Source organism: Euleptes europaea, chromosome 2 (genome assembly GCF_029931775.1).
Source record: "Euleptes europaea isolate rEulEur1 chromosome 2, rEulEur1.hap1, whole genome shotgun sequence".
Taxonomy (NCBI): Eukaryota; Metazoa; Chordata; class Lepidosauria; order Squamata; family Sphaerodactylidae; genus Euleptes; species Euleptes europaea.
In genome coordinates, this window is record NC_079313.1 from 27602411 (window position 1) to 27630048 (window position 27638).

Here is a 27638-nt window from a genome sequence, read left to right on the forward strand (position 1 = left end):
ATTCTCAACTAAAAGCCTTTTTGCATGTTACAGATTCTGGGTAAAGACTTTCCATCAACAATTTCTGAAAGACTTTAAATATTTCTGTCACCCGTGGGCTTCAGACTGTGTTCCAGAGAGCCTTTAAAAGCTTCACAGGGATTCCTTAAGAATAATAAACTTCCCTGAAAGATAGTTCACCCACCACAACTTAACTTCCCCTGCAATCTGCAGGGGTGTGTTGGGTGCGTTCTAGGTTGGAGTACCATATATAGAGAACTGGCTAAAAGCAACCTTAATAAATAGGTCACTCATCCAATTTACATAGAGTGATCGTATGCCCTAACACTGCTGGACAACACCTCACTGTTGCTTGACTGCACACCCCACAACATATCCCAGAATCCTCTGCAACTCTTTGCAGCTAGTTTTTTGGCAGATATGTGGGGTTTCCTACTCAATGAATTCAGTGAAGAATGCATTCCCTGAACATATTATTTTGAAAAGAAACAGGTGCAAATAAACCTCAAAGCAGCAAAACAAATGAACCCAATCTTACCTTCTCATCCCCACAACTAGACAGTTCCAACAAACTTGTGCAGCAGCGTTCTTGTTCCTTCAAACAGCCATATCAAGAACGAAAGCATTTTATCCAAGTTTCTTTAATCCTTCAAAACATAAATGACAGCAACAGGCTGTGAGCTCTTCTGCCTTCCAGCCATACCTGGTGTTCCCTGTAGCATTGCTCCATATCAGGGCTCCAACATACAAAGTCATAAATAAAGACGACGACACAGGTGAGTTGATTTGTACCCATTGCTATATATTACCAGACCAGCTGATAACCAGCAACATACCCCCTCGAGAAAGAACACAGATATATATCAATTATTCCAACAATTCCTATGTACAGCATCTATAGCAGGTTTTTTTTTAAAAAATGCACACCAATTCTTGCTTCTTTTAACATTTTGCATCAGAAATTATTTCTCCATCCAATGCTTCGAAACCTACATGAGTGAATCCTGATTCTAGAAGTAGCTGTCCACCTGATTTATGGTGCCCTTTTTAAAATCACAAGGACTTAGCCTATGGAGGCAGTATCTGCTAGGGAGGATATTGCAGCTCATCTCCAAAGTGGACAAGCTTGGTCATCAACTGGGGGTGGGGAGAGGGAGCCAAGCATTCTTCAGTTCACAAGCCAGTCCAAAGCTCCAAACAGCAAACTTGGTGTCGCTGGCCATTCACAGCTATAACTCTGAAAGGGAGATGCTTGATTCTCATCAAAACCCTTGTGCTTTTCCTTGGAAGTTTAAAAAAAGAATACCTACTTCTTTTAAGACATACATCCCCTTTTTGGACTAGAAATTGGTTTAGTAAAACCAGTCAAGTGAACAATAGTATGGGGTGGGGGTGGGGACGACGACACACGGAACTGGAAATATGAGATCACCAGTTTACATGCACTTTAAATGAATAACAGGAGAGATTAAAGAGAGATCTAATAGGGATTTCACTAATTGATAGAGAAGATGGACTATACAGCATTTTGCAAATGGGAAGCTATTAGAAATTCTTCGTAACAGCAATTGTATTTTATGGCTCTACTAGAAGAGAGCCAAGCTAGTGGAATCACTGAGGGCTTGGAGGGGGTCTAGGATAAAGACTCAGTAGGGCCCCCAGTAGTAAGCAACATGATTCCTGGCGATCCTTTGAGGGGGCAACCCTCCCCTTCCCTTCTAACTTCTCTCAGAGCATGTGATTAACGAAATGAAAACCAGCAACAATTCTGTTATGCAGCAGGAGAATGACAAAGAAAGGCCTATACACCTCTCCTAACCCCTGTATATATTAATCTTTATAAATACAGTAATTCTACACGAGAAACTGTAGAAAGAGGTCATTCAAGGAACCATCTTCCTATGTAAGCATTAAACTCACTGTCCTGTCAAGTCCTCCAGCAGCTCAACAGATGTTTCTATGGTACGAATCTTGTAAGCCAGAGACGGCCTACTGTCAATACAGCACTTCTCAGAGGTCTGCTAGCCCGACTCACTCAGGGTCAACATCTCCCCCGCAAAAATGCAAGATGCATCCAACCAAACTGATTTGTTTGCCAATCAAAACAGCACAGTAAAATCTCTGGAAGCTTCTAGGCCAAAAAAACGGATCATGAGGCAGGTCCAGCTGTTGTGAGGGTCCCACAGCCAAGTGAGCAGTCATAGTTCGTCCCTCGCAGACAACGCATCCAGAGAGGGCTGAGGCGGCAAGGCATCCTTGTTCTGGGCATCTGTGTGGATCTGGCCCTGCTGCCGTGATTTCCGAGACAGCGTTCTGTCCCAGTCTGTGGCCACGGTCTCATTGTCCCAGATTGTGGAGGTCTCTGTGTCACTGAGGTAACCTGGCTGTCCGGTGTAATGGGTTGGGTAGATCAGCAGAGGCTCTGCGGAGAAGGCTTTCAGGTCTCTTGGTTCATAGTATTCCATGTACTTGGCACTAAAGAGAAGAAGAAATACCATGAGAAGGACCACGAATGATGGTATCAAAAGCCTCTGGAAGGTCCAGGAGAATCAGCAGGGTTTCGCTCCCTTTATCTCCTGGCGCAGGTCATACAACCGGGTGACCAACACTGTTACAGTCCCATGTTTAGGCCTGAAAACAGACTGGTAAGGATCCAGATAGTTTGCTTCATCCAGGAAATCCTGGAGTTGTCCAGTCGACATCCGCTCAATCCCAAACAACTGGACAAGTTGGTACCTTTCACCATCTGATCCTGTCATTGCTAATGTTAAGAGTCCAAGTTGGTACAAATGCAAGAGATTTTATCTGCAAATGTCAAGTCCACTAGCACTTTAAAAGACCAACACAATGTCCAGGATATAAGCTTTCAAGAGTCAAAGAGGGATTCTTGAAAGCTTATACTCTGGAAATACAGTAGTTGGGTCTTTAAGGTGCTACTGGACTCGAATCTTGGTCTGCGGTAGCAGCTATCCACATTAAACTATCTGCAGAGTGGACACCGTGGACCACCTAACAGCTCTCTTCCTTCTATATGGGCCAAATCCCAGTAGGCCTGTGACCACCCAAAACCGCTCCACTGGCCTACGCTACGCAGACACACAATGACTGGTTTATATTATTTGTGACTGGTTTAACTATCTCTATAAACAACTGGCTGCTGAAAGGAGCAGCAGCATAGCGAAGACAGGGGAGGAGCAGAACTCCATTTGGCCGTGTGACAGCGTGCATGCCCAAAACGAAACGGGCTGAGCTTATACTTTTAGGAAGAAATATCTCGAATCAACCTGCCGAACAACCACAAATGGGTCACCAACCGCCACTCTGTTGAAACATCAGCTCCCTACGTGTGACTGGCAAACAGGATATTAGCTGAACCAGCAGGAAGTTTGAGCAGCCTAATGCTAAGTATATTAAGCTGTTATTTTCCTCTGTGTGTCTGAATATATAGGGTTATATTTTTTAATTAAATAAATTTGGATGTTGGCATCAAGAAGATCACACCGCTCACACACCTTTGGTCTACAGTCTATTGTTCTCTGCATCATGTTTCTGGGCTTTCCTGTTAAAGTTCTCCAGTGTTTCTTTAATGATGTATGCCCACAAGTCCACTGGACATATGAGTGCCATTTTTCTCACTCTAACTCCAGTCTCCTTGGTATTCCCTATTCCAGAAACAACCTCCTCCTCACCATTCGGTAGGCCACTTCCGAAGTTGTCACAGCAACAATTTCTGATAATGCTAGTAAAGGTAAAGGTCCCCTGTGCAAGCACCGGGTCATTCCTGACCCATGGGGTGACGTCACATCCCAACCTTTTCTAGGCAGACTTTGTTCACGGGGTGGTTTGCCAGTGCCTTCCCCAGTCATCTTCCTTTTACCCGCAGCAAGCTGGATACTCATTTTACCGACCTCGGAAGGATGGAAGGCTGAGTCAACCTTGAGCCGGCTACCTGAAACCGACTTCTGTCGAGATCGAACTCAGGTCGTGAGCAGAGCTTGGACTGCAGTACACTCTGAGCCACGGGGCTAGTAATCTAAAAAATGGAGCAAGAGACGGGGCAGCATTCTACCCCAACCTGAAATCACAGGCTCTTGTTGCCTAATGGACAGAGGTTGCTTACTTTGGATGCATGCCAATATCCTGCTATGTGGCGTGGTACAAATTGCACTGACAGTGACCGTGCCAACTAGCCAGGGCACACAACTTACACGGGGTGCTTGTTGTACATGACTGGCAGGAATTCATCGACTGGCAACATCTTGCTGAAAGGCTGAGCATCAATCAGCTTCTGAGCTCCCTGCAAGGAGATAACATAGCCAAGCGTCCAGTAAGAGTAATCGGCTTCCACAAGATTCATGACGTTGGGAACAGCCTTCTCGGGACGCTCCACCTGCATTCGTTTCCGACCAATGTAGCTAGAAAGAAAAGATGGGTATTTCTGCTATGTAAGTGATGTTCAGTTTCCAGTCCCCTGCATATGTGCATCACAGCGCATAAAAGTTGTAGCATTTGTGCAACCCGAGTAAGGGTGAACCAGTCAGCCAGTACATGGCTCATTTTGCCAGCCTGGTTCCATACTGTAGACAGTGGTAACATGCACTGCTTGGAGCTGCCTTTGCATTACATACTATGCTGTCTGCTCATCCAAACAGGCTCTGCTACATAAATGACAAACGCCTCACCTAGCAAGAACCTGTGTGAAGGCTTTCTCCTCAATTTCCCCAAATCTCTGGAACTGTCTCCCTCAGTCTTCTTATTTGATGGCTTCCTTGTGCCAATTAATTTTTGTTAATTATTCCAGAAGGCCTTTTAAACTGGTTTCTCACCTTGGTTCCATTAAGCGCTGCTCTCTCTCACACAGAGAGACAAACAGTGAGTTTCTTGTTTTTGTTTTTTTAATTGTTGTAAGCCACCATACTTTTAAATGGGAAGATAGCTTGTAAATAATATAAATAGATAAATTCAGAGACTGTGCTGGAACCTTCTCATTGAGGGACACCCCATCCCACCCCCCACAAACGCACATATACAAAAGCTTTCTATTAAGATTTCTTCACTGCACTTATTCAAGGGCTGGGCAATTCCTTGTATTTCTTCACACGACACACAGTTAAATTGTGGAACTCCCTGCCCCAGGATGTGGTGATGGCTGCCAACTTGGAAGGCTTTAAGAGGGGAGTGGACATGTTCACTGAGGAGAAGGCTATTCATGGCTGCTAGTAAAAATGGATACTAGTTATAATGCATACCTATCCTCTCCAGGTTCAGATGAGCATGCCTATTAGGTGCTTTGGAACACAGGCAGGACAGTGCTGCTGCAGTTGTCTTGTTTGTGGGCTTCCTAGAGGCACCTGGTTGGCCACTGTGTGAAAAGACTGCTGGACTTGATGGGCCTTGGTCTGATCCAGCATGGCCTTTCTTATGTTCTTTGCCTTTCAGTCAGCTCCACTCCCATACACTACTCCTAAGCTCCACAGAAAGGAATAGCCAGGAGGGCTGCAACTGACTTACATGAGTTCCCAGTCTAGCTGAGCTTTCTCAATCTCATCCATCAGCTTTGTGAGCTTCTTCTTGAACTGATGCTCAAAACGCACGTCGTCTTCAATGACCAGGGTCTTCTCCATCTCCCTGTCCACCACCTTAGAGGAGCACTTTGAAAAGTCACTGGAAGAGATTTTATGCTCGATGCCCAAAACCTGCTGTAAAGCTGACAGAAAGCATGCCTAAAGCAGGCTGTTTTAAATCAATTTTGCAATACAAAGTTGGTTTACATAATTTAATGGTGTTTAGGATGTAACACATCACACGGATTGCTTTTCAAGTAGAAAGGAGGTTGAAGCACATTTTTAAAAAATACAGCATCAACTAAAAGGCAGTTCGGCATTGTCTAATTGTTTGACAGCAGAAAAGAGACAGGAAGAAGGAAAGATGCTGCTAATGGAAGAATAACCAGAGAAAGCAAGAAAAGCTTATGAAAGCTTATCACAGGAGATAGATCACAGTGGGTAGCTATGTTTGTCAATAGCAGTAGAAAAGAGCAAGAGTCCTGTAGCACCTTCAAGATTAACAAAATTTCTGGCAGGATATGAGCTTATCACAGGAATGAGAGAATGGTCTTGCTAGCCAGTGACCTGACTTCCAGAGTGGCCAACCAAACGCCTCCAGGAAAAGGCAGTGGCATTTCTCAATTACTTGTCTCCAGCACGTGTATCCGGCCACTGAGCTCCTTCAGCCATTAACCATTCACACGACAGCTTTCTAAGAGTTTGTCTCATCCTGTTTAAAAGCCACCAAAGCAAATGGACATCAACACTACTATTCAAATCAAATGCTAAGCAAAGCCATGTCAATCCGGTCTCCGACCCTCCAACAGAACATATCTTGAATGTTGGGTATATTCAGCTTCCAAGGGACCCAAGCACATCCATTTAATTTATTTATGTATTGAAAACATTTCCAGCCTGCCTTTCTCTGCAAGCGGACTTATAAAGCAGACTTATAACTTTCAGAGGGTAGTTGTGTTGGTCTGCAGTGGAACGGCTCGATTCAAGTCCAGCCGCACCTTAGAGACCAACAAGATTTTGAGGGTATAAGCTTTCGACAGTCAAACTTCCCTTTGTCATCAAACAACCAGATCCCATCTCCCCCACATGACTGCTGCAAACAACCACCATCAGCAGCAACTTCACACAGATTTAAAAAGGTACAGGTCCCCTGTGCAAGCACCAAGTCATTCCTGACCCATGGGGTGACGTTACATCCCGACGTTTACTAGGCAGACTTTGTTTCTACGGGGTGGTTTGCCAGTGCCTTCCCCAGTCATCTTCCCTTTACCCCCAGCAAGCTGGGTACTCATTAGACCGACCTCGGAAGGATGGAAGGCTGAGTCAACCTTGAGCCGGCTACCTGAAACCAACTTCCGTTGGGATCGAACTTAGGTCATGAGCAGAGCTTGGACTGCAGTACTGCAGCTTACCACTCTGCGCCACGGGGCTCCTTCACACAGATTTACCCATCAGTTAAAACCATCAGCTAAAAGTCCCCCCCCTCCCAAAAAAATCCCCAATTCTGCCTGGTATTTGTTTCTAAAATTTAAGAGAGTGGACAACTTTCTCGTGATCTCAAGAAAGCTATTTCATAATACAGGTGCCATTAGTGTGGGCCACACCACTGTCCATAGGAAGGCACAAGAAGCAGACCTTGGTAAGAGGTATGGAGTGTCACATGGGGACTAGGGTTGAGCATATCAATAAACCTGAACTGAAAATAAACCCAAAATTGGCTGTTTCAGCAATATTCGGGTTTTGGTTTTACCAAATACCAAAACCTGGGAATAAAGCTGAAGCTGGACAGCCGATAGCCAAATCTGCCGAATAAGTATTAGGCTTTTTTGGGCTTTCACCAGGCTTTTCCCTATTGGGATTTTTTTAATGAGCTCTGGGGGAGGCATTTTTGAAGGTAGAGTTCCCACATTTTCCGGGGAGCTTCAAGGGACTCTCCTTGCATGAACACCAAAGTTTGGTGAAGATTGGATCAGAGGGTCTGATTTTATGGGGTCCCGAAGGGGTTGCCCACCCCCTCCTCGATAGAGAAGCATGGTAAAGTTTACAATGCTTCTCTATGAAGGGGATTGAGAAAAAAAATTACCCAATTTTTCCCTAATGGGGTCATTCCGGGAGAGGCAATCCTGTAAATATGTGGGTCCTATGCCATAAAGTTCAACTGATCATCAACAGCCTCAACAGGTATGATCTACCGGTCCTTCCAGCCAGACTGAGAATGGGCAAAGCACCCCATAACGATAACAGTTAAGAAATGCACATCACCTCCTTCCAGATATAGAAGTGGCTAAGGAAACAGCCAATCTCCCCTCTAGTCAGTACCCTCGAGGAGTAAGGATCCAGGTAACCAGGAAGCATGTCTATGTTGAGAGCTTTGAGTTGGCTCGTATTCAGGGCCCTGCAAGACCACAAGAATGAAATCATTCAACCACAGATCAGCAGGATGACCCAGATCACTTATTTTTGTGCAATGTTCCCTAACATTAAAAACTACCTGCAAATTAAAAAAACAACATTATGCCAGTTTTTCTGCTTGCTGAGAAGCAAGCATTCAAAAAGGGTCTCACAAACACAACCAAAGTCTAAGATTTAACAGGAGGTGGCAAATGTTCATTGTACTCTTCCTTGTAAATACTGCCTTGTCTGAAATTCACAGCATTTGACCAAGTAGATTTCAGATGGACTTGAACATTTCTTGTGGGAGAAAAAGCCTAGAGCTGCATATTGTCATATCCTACCATACAATGGACAGGGCCCAATGTGCCTCCTTGGGGTGCTTCCCCAAATGCAGGAGCCCTTCATGGCAATTACCCCCCACCCATAATTTCTCTGTTGGCTCTTCCTACCTTCCCAGTATAACAGCATTAGCAAGAAAAATTCACTTCCATCTCATGCTGTTTGTGGGCATTTCCCCTGGGGGCAGCATTTCAGGGGGCATTTTGGGCTGCAGCAGGAAGTGGGAGGCAAGGACGTTATCCCTAGCAGATGTTAATTGTTTCTGTCCGTGGAAAGTACTGCTGGATCCAAGCCAGCATTTCTAGGCAAACAGAATGAGAAATGCTGCCTCAAATACATACTCCATTATGGTGACATATTCACGGTGATTAAAATAATTCACTTAAGACTGTCAAAAATAGGGCAAACCTCTATGCCAGGCAGCATGCAAATCTTCCACAATCACAAGTGGCAGCAACTCAACACTCACTTTCCATCCACAGCTTCTACCAGCTTGACCGCAATTTCCTGCTCATACAATGTTCGTAACATTCGGTCCCGCCTGTCCTTCCGACGTTTCAGATTTATCACGAAAATCTAGCAGGAGAAGGAGAGAAACCAGAACTTACAATATAAATGTAAACAATGGAGAGTAGCGTGTGAGAAGATTATGAGTAATTTTCAGGTTTCCCCCGGTATAGGGCTGAAGGTAGCAAAACACAGTTTCTTAAAGGTCACAACTCAAAGATTGTGACATGTATGGAATACAGATTTCTGAAACATAAAAGGGTGTGGGTGGATGACTAGGGGCTGTTAGGATATTTCCTGGCCCCCACCCCCAGGATTCACTTGATAACTTCTCACAGTGATGGTCGCTCCAAGCCTCTCCCAGGCAGAATCTAAACAGAAGCAGAATCTAAACAGGCCCCAAATGTAGCTTTTAGTGGGGAAGTGGGTTCTACTTCCCAACTGCCTGAGAACTATTCTGGGACCCCACAGGGGAAATACTTCAGCGGTATTCACAGCCAGTGTGGTGTATAGGGTTCCCAATGGCCCGGTTGTGGCAGGCAATCGCCTGCCAATCAACTGGACTGCCCACTGGTCAGCTGATGGCCAGCGGGCAGGAGAAAGGGGAGAGTGGTCCCATGAGTGCACGCACTCCTGGTGCGATATGGTCACTTCCGGGTTTAACCTGAAAGTGCCAGCATCGCACAGGATTTCCTCTGAAACCTCTATGGAATCCATAGAGTTTTTAGAGGAATTGGCTAGAGTGTTCCTGCACGACGCTGGCACTTCCGGGGTAAACCCAGAAGTGACCATATCATGCCGGGAGCACGCGTGCACTCTCTCACACACACAAAACGCTCCTCCAAGCCCTGAAGGAAAAATCTCCCACTGGTAAGAAGAGGGGACCTGGCAACCCTAGTGGTGTGTAGTGGTTAAAGTGTTGGACGAAGACTTGGGAGCCCCTAGTTCAAATCCCATCTCAGCCATCAAGCTCACAGGCAGTGTAATCCTAAGCAGAGTTACATCCTTCTGAGTTCATTGCAGTCCACTGGCTCAGAAGGGTGTAACTTTGCTTAGGATAGTACTGTGGATGACCTTAGACCAGTCAACTTAATAGGTTGTTTTGTTGACAGTGAGAAGCAGTGTACCCCGCCCTGAGCTTCTTGGAAGAAAGGTGGAATAAAAAAAAGTCCAGGCAGCATTATTTACTTTATTTATATCCTGGCTTTCTCCCCAAAGGGGATCCAAAACTGCTTACATCATTCTCTCCTCTGTTTTATCCTCACAACAACCCTGTGAGGTAGGTTAGGTTAGGCTGAGAGTATGTGGCTAGCCCAAGGTCCATGGCAGCAAGTTTCCAAGGCAGAGTGGGAATTCAGACCTAGGTTTCCCAGATCCTAATTCAACACTTTAATAACCCAGCGTTTCTCAACCTTTTTACCCTTATGGAACCTTTGAAATAATATTCATGTCTCAGGGAACCCCTACATATGATTTACATATGATTAGCCCATTCATCACTATTTCTCGTGGAACACCTAGCGATTTCTCGCAGAACCCTAGGGTTCTGGGGAACCCTGGTTGAGAAACGCTGCTTTAACCACTACACCATGCTGGCTCCCATTTGGCATCTGGCAGAACTCATCTCTCTGCTAGGCTCAGCTGCAATCAGCGCATCTGCAGACCACAAAAATGGTGGAAACCAAGCGGAGATGTGCAGAGGAACAGCTAAAAACCTATTTCAGCTATCTTGTCTCAACTTGGGAAGAACTCCAACTGACAAAACAAATATGCCACTGGAAAGAAAAGTCTGCCAGGAAGTATCTTGTCCAAAACAAACTATTCAGTGTCATTGAACACAAATATGGCTGAGGGTCCTCGGGTTGAGCTCATGGCTCAAAGGCATGCAAGAACAAGCGCATCCTTGAAATATGGGGAGTAGCAACACCGAGACAAATATAAATCCAGCCTGTGGAGCTCCAGCATTTCCTCTAAACAGGGTGCAAATAAACAAGGGTGGGAAATCAAATAACAGCCACATCAGAAACAGCACACTTTTAAATTATCAATCAGAGAGGACAGGCTCCAAACACACAGTGTACCAACCACACAGCAGGGCATTGTTTCTATATTTAATTATACAGCCCATGTAAACATCTCAGGGATGGCCAAGTTACAGTGCAATCCTAAGCAATCCTTAGCAGGGTAAAACTTTGCTTAGGATTATTCTGTTAGGAGCCCAGCTCCTTTGAGCCCAGCACCCGTTTTCTTAGCCCAATCACTTCAGTTAGCCCTTGTCTAGCAGCTCTACAGGTACTTAGAAGCCCCAAGAAGAGTGTTATCCTGATGCTTAATGAATGCACAAAAGAGTTCTGTCAGCATTCTTTACCCATCTCTTTCTAAACGGTATTTTTGTATAAGCCGGTGGTTTTTAGACCATAGGACTGGTCTGCTTCAAGGGTCCTGGGATGGACAGGGTCCTAAGGTATGTTGTGCCTTCTCCACCAGCCAAGATCCTGGTTAGTCCAAATGCCCCTCACTCCAAGCAGTGAACCATCACTGATACACGCTTGACTTCATGGAGTAACTGCACACTTGCTGGGCAATCCTAAAAACGCTTCCCTGGGAGTAAGCCCCATTGAATAGATTAGAGCTGGATCCTGAGTAAACCTGTTTAGGATTGCTCTCTTAGGCCATTTATGCGTCGTAATTAGCAGCGTGTTCCAGGCTGAAGTGCCCCACATATTTTTTTTTAGTTTTTCATGCTGAAACATTCAGGAAGTGACTGCGAAGCCAGCACATACCTGCTTCGCATTTCTTAAGAGCCCCTTTAACGTGACCTTTTGTGTTTGCTCCACCCCCGCCTCGAAGAATCCCCTCAAGGATGGATGGAAAATCTCAAAGAGATCATAACAACGGACGAATGGGAACAACTATTCCGTGCCAACTATTCCTATGCCAAGGAATTCAAGAAAACTGGCTGAAAATGTTACACAGGTGGTACATAACGCCGAGCGACATCCAGAACATGAACAGCTCAACATCAGGCTTGTGTTGGAAGTGTGGGAAAGCTAGAGGCACTTTTTATCACTGTTGGTGGACATGTACATCAGTCCAAAAATTTTGGAAAAAAATTCATAAGAATATAGAAACTATAATTGGCCAACCTATTATATATGACCCTAAACTCTTTCTTCTAAGTAAAGTACCAGTCGAATGCAGTAAAGATCATCAGATTATATTAAAATATCTAATAACAGCGGCAAGAATAGTCCTAGCCTCACTGTGGAAAACAGAAAAAATACCAAAAATTGAACTCTGGATTGATAAAGCATATGAATTCATAACAATGGCGCATCTAACAGAACTTTTACAACCAGATACCCAAAATTCAAATAAAGACAAATGGCACAGTTTCTACAAATTTATTCAAACCATAAAACAACGATAAATTTTTTTCCCTGCTCTTTTCTTTTCTTTTTTCTAATTTTACTTAGACGTTATGAAAATAAAGGAGACAAAGTATGACATGTTAAAAAACGTTGACTATTTGAATCCTGTTAAGGGGGTAAAAACATGTATTTTCCTTTTGTTAATAATCTCCCTTACCCTTTTTCCTTTCCTGTATCCCCATTTAATATCAGAAATCAATAAAAATATTTATATATAAAAAAAAAGAATCCCCTCAAGGAAGCATGCAAAATCACAGCCGCGCGTTAGCTATGCAAATAGCGGCTGCTGATGGAAGGAACGAAGGAGGAGGCAACTGGGGGTGGTGGAATTTCTCCTTTTGTCTCGGGACCATGAATAGGCATTTTAAAGGTCGCATTTTCAAAAACAGCTTTGAGCGAGCATCAAAATTGACCCTGCATAAATGGCCTTAATGTTCCACCATCCCTGTGTGATTTGTAAAGAAAGGAACTCAGAAAGAGATTTGTCCTCCTAATGCTCTTTGTGCAGAATTTAAGAGGGGCTTCAGATAATCTTGCTTCTAATTTCAGGGTGGGATTGTTATTCCAGTCCAGAAAGACTTGCATGCAGTAGCAAGCTGGATCACATAATCACATACAAGTATCTCTGCACATAGGATTACTGTTGAAGATCCCAATAGGTGTCTGTACATTTAAAAGGGTAGCCTGCTATAAAAAAGCACGAGAAAGAGGGCTATAAATCTTTGACTGTGTGTGCCTCATATAAAAAAAGGTAAAGTAATGACCCTGTGCAAGCATCGGGTCATTACTGACCCATGGGGTGACGTCACATCCCTACGTTTACTAGGCAGACATTGTTTACGTGGTGGTTTACCATTGCCTTCCCCAGTCATCCACATTTTACCCCCAGCAAGCTTATATACATTATGCAAAATTAAGATTGTCTTTTTACTTGTGCCATGTGATTCCCTTACAATGTCAGTTTCCACCCTTTGTAGAACTGCATTTGGTATTCATTGCTGCTAGCTTTGAAGAGGATATCCAGCACCTTCTTTGGATTTTCATGGTGGCCTCATGGACCACCTTGGAACATCATCTTCAGATCATTGTTTAAGTATCACCAATGTTTTGGGAAGTGGCAACATGGCCTTACTGTGCTAAAAACCAAATCCCAATGACAAGATGAATGAAAACACGAATCTCAAGATACTGAAAAGCAAAACCTGATGGCAGACAGAAACTCTCAGACACATGATGAAAAGAAAGGGGGGGGGAGTCCTGCAAGCCATTTAGGCTCTATCTTTGATGCCTAAAACTAAGTGACCACCAGTTCAATTATAGCAATGGCTACTTCCAAATCCTCCTGAGATTGCCCTGTCCCTTTTGGCTCACAAAAATTGAACACCTGAAGGTGCCTTCTAGAACATTTATTTATCCAAGTCACTATCGTCTACTGTGACTTGCAGTGTCTCAGGTGACGTCACTTACAACCTGATTCTTTTAACTAGCGATGCCAGGGATTGAACCTGGGACCTTCGGCACACAAAAAACATGTTCCACCCATTAAGCCACAGCCCCTCCCCAAGTTGGCCTGCAAAGGATCATTTTATTACCTCATCAAATCCCATCTTGTCTGGGTGCTTTGGAGGAACTGTGACATAGTCAGAAGGTTCAATTGGTGGACGGTCAACTGAAAGAGACAACCAACCGCTGTCAAACGTTGTTAATAAATAAATCCTTGAAGCTGTTCAGCTTGGAACAAAGGACACTTTGAGAAAAAGGAGGGCTATACTCAACTTCTCATTATGTTGTGAAAATTGCTCATGGGCTAATCCTTATACATGCTCAGTCAAAAATAAGTTTCACTGTGTTCAATAGCTCTTGTTTCTAGGTAAGTATACATCGGATTACAGCCTTACAATGCAACCCTACACAAAATTACTCCAGTTTATGTCCACAGTGAGCTTAGACGGGAGTGACTCTGCAATAAGAGAGTATGGTCATTTATGCATGATCGCTTTAACCTCCTTTATTCCCCGTTTCAGCCAGGATCAAATTTTTCAGTATGCACGATACCTCATTCCTTGGAAGCTCAACTCTGTTTCAACGCAAAACGAACCCGGCTTCTCCCATTCCTCTTCTGGCCAGAATTAAACCGTTCATCCTGGCTCATTCCGGAGTCACAGAGCGTGCATACTCCGTTCTCGGGTTGAGCTTCCCCGCGCCATCACGCTCCACCCTTTTCCAACCCCCTCTCACAGCCAATCACAAAGCAGTGTGTAAAGAGGCGGGGATTCAAGTGCTTCCTGCTTCCTCAGAGCTCTTTCTGAGCAAAAGAAAGCCTTTTTTAAAACGAGGCTTGGATTTCTCCCCCCTCCCTGCTTTAAGATTGCTCCGTTTTTTGTTCTTAAAATGTTTTTTTATGTGGCCGTTGGGTCTGGGGGGAAGGAAAACTTCTTACAGTTTTGTCCCTGATCATTCAAGCCAATGCATACAGTTTCCCCCAACCCAGGTTACTTTAAAGTGCGATGAACCCAGGTCCAAGCAGGGAGATCCAACCCATGCATAAAAGACCTATGCCTATAGGAGCCACTTGCGGCGCGCAAACTGGCACAGACACCAGCACAGGACAACTTACGCCGTTCCTGCTGGACCGCAGTGGCAGGATGGCTCTCAGATGCCAGCGCAGCCTCCTGCCACTGTTTCCCCTGCATATCTCCCCACACCAGTGTTCTGGGAGGGGTTCCTGGGGGCAGAGCTGCCTTAAGCAGCTTCCTAACCCCTTTTGCCCCAGGAACGCCCCCCCTCACTGCGGCACTGCTACACCAGCTACTTTGCTGGTGTAGCCTCATTAAGGCAATGGGGCAAATTTTTCTATTTTTTATTTTTTTAATGGAATTTATTTGCTTTTATTCTGGCCGGGAAACCTCACAAGAGCAGCGTGGCTGTGCCGTCCATGGCCACTGTGTATCCACCTCCCCCTTAGGAATGGGATGCCCACATGGTTAGCCCCAGTGCAGATATAAAGCTACATCATGTTAAAAGGGCATTTTGAAAATGGTGGGGAATTTATGTGGGAGGAAGAAAGGGAAGAGAAACTGGGCCCATTTTACCAAGCTAAGATTAGAAACCTGTTTAAATTTAATCACTCAATACGGTACACAGTCCTATGCCTGCCTGTGGAAAAAACTCATAGGTGGTACGTTATCATAATATTTATTTAATGTTCTTGGTTTGTATCCCATTGTTTAAAAGCTCAGAAAGGTACACAAAGATTAGGAAACCCCACATTTCCTCTTTAAAAAATTAATCAGCTATTAAATTACAAACTCACAAAAATGCATGCAATTAATAGATAATGGCTGTTTTCACAGGTTATTTGCTCTGGGTTCCTGCTTCCCCATAGCAATGTAATGTATTCATTTACCTCCTGGGGTTCCCTAGGCTTTTTGATCTTTGTCAAACTTGCTTTGCTGCAAAATTTTGGGAAAGACTGCAAGTTAGTGTGGATGGCTGTTGTGTGGGTGGGAATGTTTGGATTTTCCCAGTCCTACCCACATGAACACATGAAGCTGCCTTATACTGAATCAGATCATTGGTCCATCAAAGTCAGTATTGTCTACTCAGACTGGCAGTGGCTCTCCAGGGTCTCAGGCAGGGGTCTTTCACATCACCTACCTTCCTAGTCCCTTTAACTGGAGATGCCAGGGATTGAACCTGGGACCTTTGGCATGCCAAGCAGAGGCTCTACCACTGAGCCACAGCCCCTCCTCATATGGCAGCCATTTTCTCTGCCCCTGCAGTGGCCATTGGGCCTTTTCCAGGTTTTTTTAAATAATCGGCAATTGAATATTATTATAACATTATCAGGTTGTCTGAATTCCCAGCTGTCACTACGTTTCTAGCCCCTTTCATTGCGGAGATATCAGAGAAAGGCATATCACCACAATGAAACGGGCTAGAGACTTTTCAGAGAACCTGATATACAGATGATTATAACATTATAATGATATTCAAGTGCCTATTTTAAAAAAATACTGAATAAACCCTGATGGTGTAGGGGGATGGCTCCTGCAGCAGCAACAGGGAAATTACACACGCCTGTCTCCCTATGGAAAACATCTATCTATCGGGGAAGTAAAACTTCTTAGAGCTTAACCTCTTAGTTCTTTGTTTGTAACACCAGCTCAGCAACCACACAAGCACGGGAGAATCCTGTAACATCATAATTCCAAATGTCACCTTGAAGAGATCTGAAGGGAATCTTGCTTGTAAAGTTGTGAAGCATAGACACAGAATGCATTCACTTACTCATTGCCTCAATCAGCACATGAACAATGTTGTCCGTGTCATCCTCCAGCATCTGGTGAGGTTTCAAGGGCACAGGGAGGTACCCATAATGTTCTCTGTTGCAGATGTACATTTGAATGCCTGCAGACAAAAAGGAGGAGGGCAGAAATGTAAGGTGGGACCTCCTAATGAGGCAAGGGCAGCCAGCTAATCCCAACCAGTACAACGCAAGAAACGGCAGGGCCCCTCTTACCAAGTTTGTTATCAGGGCTGAAGGTCACAGAGCCAAGCCAGCCTCACTGTGGACTGGGCACTCTATGCAATGCCCCTGGTCCGCAAGATGACAATCTAGATTTTTAAAAATCAAGAGGGAAGGAGAGGGACTTTGAAGCATCAGGAAAAAACTTTGGGTGTGAATAAAAGGAAGCAAACCAGGGACGCCGAGAAAACCTTTCCAGTAAGAGCAAGAAAAGAATCAAACGAGTCAAAATGGATCATTGCAGAGGGGGCAACACAGGCAAGGGAGAAAACGAGAGTTTTTAATGAAGTCTTAAAAGGCGGACAAGGAGTTTTTCTGCTTTGTTAGGGCTCTCTCTCTTACACGCACACACATTCAGCATCTTAGGGTTCCCTCTCATATTGGCCTCAGCCTGACTTAGGGTTGCCAACCTCCAGGTAGTAGCTGGAGATTTCCCGCTATTACAACTGAGCTCCAGCCAATAGAGATCAGACCCCCTGGAGAAAATGGCCACTTTGACCATTGGACTCTATGGCATTGAAGTCCCTCCCCAAACCCCACCCTCCTCAGGCTCCGCCCCCAAAATCTCCAAGTATTTCCCAACCCGGAGCTGGCAACCCTACCCTGGCTTCAGGAGTAAGCACTGAAAAATTAGCTGACAGAAGAACGGGGTCAAAAAATGGTCCCCTCCACAGTCATTGCATGGCTTGGTCAAACTAAAGTTTAGAACTCTAGGAAAAGGTGCTAAGAAACTCCTCTCCCGCTACAGGTCATGCAACATAGTGAGGAACTGAGGACCAAACAGCAAGTGATGTGACATCAGCACACATTCTAGACTTGTGTCTCTAACACATTATTTTGGTTCTAAGAAAGAGCTGGTGTGTGTTTGTGAGCCGAAACACGTTTGGTCTTGTTCACTATGATTGTGGTCTTGTTTGTACATCACTTTGGGACATGCATATGTATTATATATTGTACACTGAGGACAACTTAGTCCAGCGGCTTTCAGTCTACAGGCTAAACTCAAGGCCTACGTTTTTTCATTTGTATTTTCAGTGCACTGTCTAATAAACTGATTTATTTTGTTTAATTCATTTTTGTATTGTTTCTGCTCAACATTTGTGGTACCCAACTGAATGCATGTAGCCAGAATTTCATATATTCAGCCCTGCAAGCTCCATTTTATTTTCGCCATTAGAATTTCTAAAGGTGGCCCATAAAGCCAATACATACCTTAGGGACTCCACATAACTAAGGGAGCACTCCCTGCTCTGAAGTAAGTCTCATTTTATTCACTGGGACTTACTCCCAGGAAAGTGTTCGTAGGACTGAAGCTTAATTTGTGTTACATGATCCTGAATAGGCGCTCTTCATTAAGAACACTGCCTCATCTGTTACCCCACTGGAATGCCCTAGGCTAACCCGTACACCCTGGAGAGGTGTACAGGACTGGAGTAAACACACAAGAAGCAAGGCACTGCTGTGTGTGTGTGTGTGTGTGTGTAAAGTGCCGTCAAGTCGCAGCCGACTTATGGCGACCCCTTTTTGGGGTTTTCATGGCAAGAGACTAACAGAGGTGGTTTGCCAGTGCCTTCCTCTGCACAGCAACCCTGGTATTCCTTGGGGGTCTCCCATCCAAATACTAACCAGGGCTGACCCTGCTTAGCTTCTGAGATCTGACGAGATCAGGCTAGCCTGGGCCATCCAGGTCAGGGCACTGCTGTGCAGCCAGAGACAAAATGGAAGTTTTCTGGCAGCCATCCTTGTGACAACTCTAGAGCCGACAGGGCAAGTACAGACTTGTCTGCCTACCTCCCCCAGACCTATGCCAGGTGAAACCACAAGAACAATGAGAAGGGAACAGCCTCCTTAGCATATGTGTTAACACTTTCCTTGCAGGAGACCTAGTAGCTGATAGCAAAACCCTTTAGTAACTTCAGTAATTACAACTCCATTCAGGGAACCTGGAATCATTCCTCTACACCTCCGGATGTCCAACTATACCTATAAAGTTGCAAAATAGGTACAGCCAAACCCTTTTGAGTCACCTTCTCCTTCCTGGGAACCTCTCCCAAAACAACTTTTCTCATATAAAACTCTATAACTAAGTAGTTAAAGGTACTCAACCAGGAGAACTTAGGTATTGTCTCTATCTGCTCCTCCTCCTGTCTTTTCACACTCAAACTGCTAAACTAATCGAGGAATGACCAATTATTTGATTGTTAGCACAGTCACAATTGCTCAGGACACGTTTCTGGGTATAAATATGCCCCCAAAATGGCATCCATTTTTTGTGTTGGACCCTGCGCACACACCCACTTGCTTGTGATCTGTTAAGCTGATCGGTTAACACCCTCCTAACTGAATTAATTCTGCTTCCCTTCTTGCCACTGCCATCTCGGACTTCGCTCTCTGACAGGTAAATATACTTTCCCCCGGGAACCTCATATCCTTATGTCCACCCCCTCCTACCTTTTATTTCCTAGTTCTTGAGTGTATTGGGTTCTGTGTGTTTTTGATGTATGTGTTGGAAGTTATTTTTGCAATACAAACCAATTAATCTTAAAACAACTCTCCTCTTTATTAAGAGTTTTTCACAGGGATTCAATCCCTGTATACATAGGGAAAAGATCCTGGTTACTCCTGCCTCTTGCAAAATACAGTCTCCCCAGCTAATTCCCCCAACCAAAATGGGAGACAATCTAATTTGGGTAGCACATCAAGTCAATATTCTTTGTACTTAATCCATCATTTGCAAAAAAACCCCAACAATCAGTAAGTGGTCCACTAAAAAGTGGCCAACGGCAGACCCATACTTATATTAATAATAGGCAGTGTTTATTTGCCACATTTTTTAAAAAAAATCTAAACATATGCTGCCGATAAACCTTGCTCAATGAATTCAACACCAAGTTTGTCATTGGAAAATGTCACCAGGTATAGGACCCAATACAATCTCATGAGCCCGTCCCCCTCTCCCATAAACTCTGGCTACACCTCAATGCATCACAACACAGGCCTCTTGATTTAGGTACTTGGGCTGAGATCCAGGAGGGAGAAAAGACAGCTGGAGCTCAGCTTGCCTCTGCAAAACATTAAGCAAAGGTCTGGTTGCAAATGTGATTATCTTCTGCAGATCCAGGTCCCTTCTCTGGTTCTGGGCCTTGTCCATCAGAGGCTGCCAAAGCCAATGAAAAAAAGCCTGAGTAATGGCAATAGGCTGCAGTCACAATTAAATCATCAGCAGCCCTAAAAAGCTGCAGAAACTCAGAATACTCCAAAGCTGTCATCCAATATGAAGCACAAAATAAATATATATATTTTTTAATTTTGAAAGATCCAAGCTTAGGAGTTCAAAATTAAGCTCCATTCAGACATGACCAGCTGTGCCAGAGGCCTCAGATTATTAATAGCAGAACCCCCTTTTTAGTTGACTACAGAAAGGGCTGTTGTGCGTCTGCCCCATTATGAACTTCCCTCTGCAGGCAAGCCAGCTGACTATAATCCTTTGCCAAACCACAGTTCAACTGTCAGGTGTCATTATGGGAAACGGATGAAAAGATATCCTGACATTAATGGATTTGGCAATGATTTAATCAACTCGTACATCTGCCTCCCTCAATTCCCCAGACTTTGACCTGCTTTGCCTTGTAAAAACATTTTCAGGGCCATTTCAAAGCAATTGCTCCAACAGTGTTGCATCATGTTTTTATCCTCAATATTTCCATCATAATTCCTTTACTCAGAGGTGCCTTGAAACACTGATTTAAGTCCAGGACATTACCCAATGCCCAGTTTTACATAACAGCATGGCTTCCAATATCTCAGAGGAACATGGTTGTGCACTAATCAATATCAAGTCTCAATACAATTCATATATTGAAAAGTTCTTCTCTACTCATGGACGTAGGGTGACTGCTAAGATTGGTGATGCACCAGAAAGCTTTTTCCAGCATTGTGGTGGCTCAAAACAAACCAACTATAGGGACATGTAGTTCCTTAGGGGGAGGTGCAGGTGTCTATGCCTACTGATGTGACTACAATCAATGAAAGATGACTTTGATGATCAGGCCAGGATTTAGCTGCAGAGTGTGGGAATGAACACAGAGGTACTACTAGAGAAACACACACTCCTTGCTTTTCTGTTTTGATTTAGGACATCCATCAATTTCTGTGTGCTGTTCTCAGCAGCCACCAAAAACAGAAAATGTGGCACAATATGGTGGGTTGGTGGTGCATGATGTCTCCTTGATAGTGCAATGTTAGGTATAGGTCTCCACTCACAACACGCTGAATTCATTTAGAGCTTTTTATATGTTACATGAAATGAGGTGATAGACTGAAGTAACCACTCTTGGCTCCATGACGTCAAACTACAGGTGAAGATATTTGTGAATGCTCCTGCAGATAAAAACGATCTCCTTTACGTAATAGCACACCAGGGACAAAAGGTTAGCATTACTCTCTCCTTAACTGCTAGTTTGGAGATGGAAAGTGCTGTCCAGTTGCAGTGGACTTACAGTGATCCCACAGGGTTTTCAAGGCAAGAGACAGAGGTGCCTTGCCATTGCCTGCCTCTGCATAGCGTCCCTGGACTTCCATGGTGGTCTCACAGCCAGTATTAACCAGGGCTGACCCTGCTGAGCTTCCAAGATCTGACCAGGTCAGGCTAGTCTGGGCTATCCAGGTCAGGGCACCTGCTAGTTTACTATATACTTTAAAAAAAAAAAAACTTCAGAGAGCATTTTAAAAATATCAGCCTTCCACCTGGAGTCTGATGTGGTGGAGACCAGAATTCTATCACCTCTGCCAGCCACCTTGTGGGTAGAATGGCTCTTACTCTGCAGTAGCGTGCCTTGTGTTGATTTAAAAATAAAGTAGACAAAAGAGTAATTGGCGTAGAAGTTCAAAAAGATCCTGACTAGTTTCTGCACATGAAACAACAAGCTACATACTACAATGGCAACTTTAGTATTCATGGGTATACATTTATATACATGGGCACTAGAGGCAATATATATCTGTCACCATGGCTACGCAGAGATTAGTCTTATTACAGTTGTTAAAAAGTCACTCCAGTGCAGTTCTAAGACCAGCACACATTTGGTTCACCTGAACAATCTCTGGGTCCATGACACTGCATATGGCATGAAATCTACCATGTTTGTCCACCATGGTTGTTTTTTTTTTGTTTTTTTTGTTTTTTTTTTTTAGATTTATACACCACCTTCTATCTCCGGCCGGGGCCTACGTGCCTACCTGCTTGGCGACTTGAGAAGGCAAAGACGATGATGTCATCAAAGGTCCATGTATAGTCCTGATGTGGAGGATGAAACATCAGCTGATCGGAGGCCTCTTTTCTCAGATCAATCAGAAACGTGGAGTGGACCATTGGAACAGCAAAGCAACCAACCCTCTTCCATTCCCTGATCAGGACGTAATCTGGTGTTCTCTTGTAGTAACCCTGCAACAAAGACAGCTCACAGCTTATTAAAATGAGAGGGACTGCCTACCAGAACCTTCAGACCCAATTCATTTCTGCAAGCAGCAAATCTCCAGAATTTGAGGTACCTAATCTGCAGGTCTGTTTGAACACTGGACACTGCAGGCAAAAAATCTCTCTCACTCACAAAATACCCTTAGAATTCTTCTCTTGGGTGAGCAACAAAAAAGCTGAAATACCGTATATACTCGGGTATAAGCCGAGTTTTTCAGCCCAAAAAAAGGACTGAAAAAGCCGGCCTCAGCTTATACAAGGGTCAATACGGTAGAAGGGGGAAGGAGGGAGGAGGGAGGAAGAAGGGGTTAACTTACCGCCGCCGCCGAGCCACCGCCATTTTCTCCCGCCGGGAGGGGTCTTGGGCAGCCTCTCTGCAGCCGCAGAGAGACTGCCCTGGCCCCCCCCGCCATTTTCCCCCGCCGGGAGGGGCCCTGGGCAGCCTCTCTGCAGCCACAGAGAGACTGCCCTGGCCCCCCCGGCCCCCGCCGCCATTTTCTCCCGCCGGGAGGGGCCCTGGGCAGCCTCTCTGCAGTCGCAGGGAAGCTGCCCCGGCCCCCCGGCCCCCGGCGCATTTTCCCCGCCGGGAGGGGCCATGGGAGGCCCCTGCCCGTCGCGCCGCTACCGCCCACACGCCTGGGCGCCTTCCTCTGGCCGGCAGCGGCCTGGAGGGGCCTCCTGCCGGCCCAGGAAGGACGCGCCGCCGCCGCTTCGCCGCCTCTCCAGGTAAGTAGTGGGTTCAGGGGCTTTTCCCCCTCCCCCCCTTGGATGGTACTGGGGTCGGGGTGGGTCGGGAGGGCCTGGGAGGTGGCGGGAGGGCGACCTGGGGCAGGGGCCCTGCGCTCTAAAATGGCGGCCGCCATTTTAGAGCGCAGTATTGCGGGTAAAGGAAATTTCTTATTGCCCCTTGGCTTATACGCGGGTCAATAGGAAATTCCCTTTTCTGGCCTCTAATTTGGGGGGTCGGCTTATACTCGGGTCGGCTTATACCCGAGTATATACGGTACTATCTTTGTAAAAAGAAAACAAAACCTGGACCTTTGCTGATCAATGATCTGGCGAAGTGTGAGGCTTACCACCAAGCTTGCTGAGATTTCTTGGGATTGAACACTTAACAAATCTGCCCTCAAGGGAGTACCTTGAGTACAAGACAAGGTCTTGTTCCTTATCAAAAATGAATGGTGTGCTATGGAAATACCCCATGCCCAGATTACTTTACCATCAATCAGAGCCACAAATTGCCATACGGCTCTTCCGCTGCTCCACAAGGCTAATGTTCTGCAGTGTTTCAAAGGCCAACTTTCATCAGCTGCAGAAAAAGCAGCAGCAGCAGCTCAGCCAGCTTTTCTTCTGGACCAAGCTGACAATATTACTTTGTGCTCCCTGCCTGCCACAGTGGGAGCAAGGTCTCAAGCAGCCTTTTATGGAATCGGTTTCCTGGTGTGGAAAGACAGGGTGTGCTGGGGGCTTGTGGTATCTTTCGAAACAGACTGACTGATTTACAAAATATATATGACTGACCAAATAGAAAGCAAGCATCGGCACAGCGCAAGTCAAACCCCCCCACACCACCACCAAAGACCAACACACTCTTTGTGCAAGTGGGAAATGGCCTGAGAACTGTCTCCAGCAAGCTCCCGACTTGGCTTTTTCCCTCCCTTCTGCCTGCATTCAGAACCACAAACATCTCTGCAGTTTGCAAAGCACTTATCTAGAACCTATTCAGATAGTGGGGGTCGAGTCACACAGTACAAAGCCTTTGTGGTTGCCAATGATGGCTGTGTGTAAATTTCCAAATGCAGCAAATACCAGCTGCCCAGAACCATGTCCATTTGTGAAAACAGTGCACCAGGTTGGAGGCTAAAGCATTTCTAAATGTGTACAATGGGTCACTATCAAAATACACACAGGAGGAAGAGGACTCCCAGCATATATGCGAAACAAAGTCCTTGCAATATCCGTTAAGCATTTGTATTATGTGAATTGGCCTTGATATGACAAAACATCCAAATCCCTTCCCCACCCTTCCATGGCAGCTGCTTTTAAAAGAGAATTAAAGATTTCTGAAGTCCCAGTCTCCATTCCGGTGGAAGGTCTCCAGTTTCTATTGGGGTAACTGCTGTTACCAAACAGGACCCTATTGTCCATCATTGTGTGCCAAGCTGTATAAAATGGAGGGGAGGATTTTGCATGATCCGGGAGAATGATTACAACAGTTGCCTTTTATGCATTCTGTTTCCTCGCGTCTAACTTCCTGTTTCTTCAGGATTTTTTATCAGTTCTGCATGCGTTTTACTCCCTCTGGTGGTCGATTTGACATCACACAGCTTTAAATGAAGCGTTTCTCCCTGTAGTTTAAATCAGCAGCCTCTTAGGCTTCATAAAAACTGGTGCTATATCGAATTGACCACTAGAGGGAGTAACATGTGTGAATAACTGAACCCCTCCCCCTAAGAAACAAGAAGTTAGACAGGAGGAAACTGAGAATGCATAAAAGGTCAGCATTTTTTACACTCTGCATTCTTTTTAAGTCACTGGCTTATGTGTAATTGACTGGGCCTTTTTATCAAGGATGAGATCCCTCCCTGTGGACATACGATTTCTGGTATTCCTGCTCCAGAGATTCAGTTCAGAAACAGGGCATCTTTTGAAGATGTATGGGTAAGGCAACACAGACCCCTAAGCCCCTACACATCCTCATGTCTGGTAAACATTCTGCCACCCTGGGTTTTTCTGTTGGGCATACACCAGCATATACTTTTGTGCAAGTCACGTTACCAGAATATTCAGTGATGGAAACAACTGCCTAAGAGGTCCACCCTGAAAAAGCACAGCTTTCTAGCTTACTGCCAAGAAGCGAGAACAGCCTGACGCAGACCAAGGCTGTGCCAAAGATTGTTCCAAATACTGAGTCACCCAAAATAGTCACACTGAAGTGGAGCCTTCTCATTAAAGGTGAGCATGCAGTTTGTTGCCCTGATGTGCTTTGCGACCTCCCATAAATGCTAGGTTTGTTGGGAAGTTGTCCTGCTTGTCGGAAACATCCACCCGGATGTTTCTGTAAGCACAAACAACTGATAAATGTCCGGCTGAACAGCGAGGAATTTGGGCTGCTCCTGCTTCCAAAACCTAGCACTATCACTGCTCCAGCTGCCTGGTGCTCGCTGGCTATGCGTCAGCTATTAATCCCCATAGGGGGAAATGGATGAAACAGAATGAAATAACGGCACTGGAAGTATTTATAAACAAAACAAAAGTAGGAAGGCAGGAGAGAAAATCCTGTAAGGTGTTATTTCTTCAGTAGATTTTCTTCATATTATGCAAACCAAAAGGGATGATGCTAGGGTCTTGGAACATTGTGTTGACCTTCATTGACTAGGAATTAGGAACCATAAAGGTCACAGAGCTCTCAGACTCAGTTTTCTGTCTGTGCAACACAAACAGAAACAACATCCTTTCAATGGGTTGTTAGGGAAGGACAGGAAGAGAATGTTGGTAAGTGCAGCACTTATTAAATGTATAATAAAAAAGTATTCTGGCTCATTGGTTCTTGTAGGTTATCCGGGCTGTGTAACCGTGGTCTTGGTATTTTCTTTCCTGACGTTTCGCCAGCAGCTGTGGCAGGCATCTTCAGAGGAGTCTCTGAAGATGCCTGCCACAGCTGCTGGCGAAACGTCAGGAAAGAAAATACCAAGACCACGGTTACACAGCCCGGATAACCTACAAGAACCAATTAACTCTGACCGTGAAAGCCTTCGACAATATTCTGGCTCAGATAATCAGATTATGATGGCATTAAAATTATTCCACAAAGGCAACTGAAGGAACCACCACCAGCTGATGGAAGGAAAAGAACTGGTCCTACTAGTGCCCAAAGAATGTAACATTCACATAAATTTTAAAATTTTTGTTATGGGCTTGTTTTAATAATTTCCCCTAGTTACATGTAAATTGTCTGGGCTTGAAGGCCTTGCAGCTGACAGGTATACATAATCAGTCAGCGTCCCCTGGCCTGAGAATGCTGAGGAAGCATTTTTGGATGACAACTGTAATGCTACCTGTTAGTATACTGTAGTGAAGAAAATGGTGCTTATTGTTTTTAGGAGGCTGTAGTGAATAACTAACTAATGAAATAGAAACTCAGCTAAATGAAAGAGGCCTCCCTGCTTCACAATGCAATAGTGAATCTGCTTACTCTTCTAATTTTAGGGCATGTGCTCTTCTACATTTTTGTTGTATTTCTTGCCCTTCCTTCAGAAAGGCTCTGAGTCTCCAACCCAGGCAATGACCCAGCGGAGACATACTTGCCACCTGAGTTGCCCACAGGCCATTCTCTAAACCTGTGGGTTTTGAAATGTACGGTACTATTATACTGTGAACTACAGGACTCGTATTGTGTCTTTTTTAAAAAAAAACAACCCGTAAAGCAGTCCGATGAGAACCCTTCCTAGTACTGTGGTCTCAACCCATATCAGTCCCAGCCCCCCAAAAACATAGCTGCTTCTTGCAGTTAATTACACATTAGGGAACCTGATCACAGATTCTCAGTGTCACATACAGTTTGGTCCTTATTTCATCCTTTGTTAGCACTATCTCTCTTCCTGGGGGCAGGGTCCTTTCTACTATTATCTGCTCACAGAGAAAGCCCCATGTACATTGACAGCACTGTACAGAAAAGTAAGGATACAGTAACATTGCTTGCCTGAGGAGTCATTCCACACCAGAAGTTTGAGTAGAGAGTGCGCGATTCCAGCACTGGTGCCACAATGGTCTTGTTCTCTGCTATCAACAGATTCAGCACTTCTGGGTTTGTCAGGAAGTTATCAGCATCTATGAACTAGAAAAAGGATGATGACATGGCTTTGGATCCAGTGATGCACAACCACGAGCATTAGCACAATTCCACTCGTGCAAGATCTTTGACAACATATACTGTAGTGCCCAGTAATTGGTTGCACAAGCAGAAACAAATGGGGATACAGTGCATTTGACAGGGAAAGTGGCTGCAGTGGGCATCTCCTTGCATTTCCACTTGTGCAAGAGCTCTAGCGCAAATGGAAGTTTCGTACTGGAGCCAACCCAATAAAGTGAGATTTTTGCTCAATCAGGTTGTGGGGACGGGTACCTAGAAGGCTCACTTTAAAAAAGAGTCTTACCCATCCTGAGCTCTTGGGATACAGCAAAACGAACAAGTAAGTAGAGACTTCCACCACAAATCTATCAGCATTAAGCTAACCAAAGTTTACACTGAACTCTAGCCAAGGCAAACATTGGTCAACTTTATAACTGCTTATATGTGCACACCAACAAGCAATGCTATTTAGTAGGTGATCACCACTGAACTGAAATGGAGTCCCTGTACTTATTAACTCCATAAACAAGAGCAGAAACCTCCAAAT

The 27638-nt window shown here is 44.8% G+C and overlaps 1 protein-coding gene across 1 annotated transcript in view; it reads right to left on the reverse strand.

Annotated features, from left to right (window-relative positions):
- Positions 1–2197: 2197 nt before the first annotated feature.
- The window catches only part of COLGALT2 (collagen beta(1-O)galactosyltransferase 2), a 64729-nt gene continuing 39288 nt past the window's right edge, over positions 2198–27638 (reverse strand). The window contains exons 4-12 of the mRNA XM_056844410.1: positions 26942–27076; positions 22002–22206; positions 16526–16645; positions 13828–13904; positions 8767–8873; positions 7827–7959; positions 5512–5639; positions 4209–4415; positions 2198–2475 (exon numbers count right to left, since the gene is read on the reverse strand). Of these exons, the coding sequence (XP_056700388.1) occupies positions 2199–2475; positions 4209–4415; positions 5512–5639; positions 7827–7959; positions 8767–8873; positions 13828–13904; positions 16526–16645; positions 22002–22206; positions 26942–27076 (1389 nt within the window). The 3' untranslated portion in view covers position 2198. The remainder of the gene's footprint in view (positions 2476–4208; positions 4416–5511; positions 5640–7826; positions 7960–8766; positions 8874–13827; positions 13905–16525; positions 16646–22001; positions 22207–26941; positions 27077–27638) is intronic.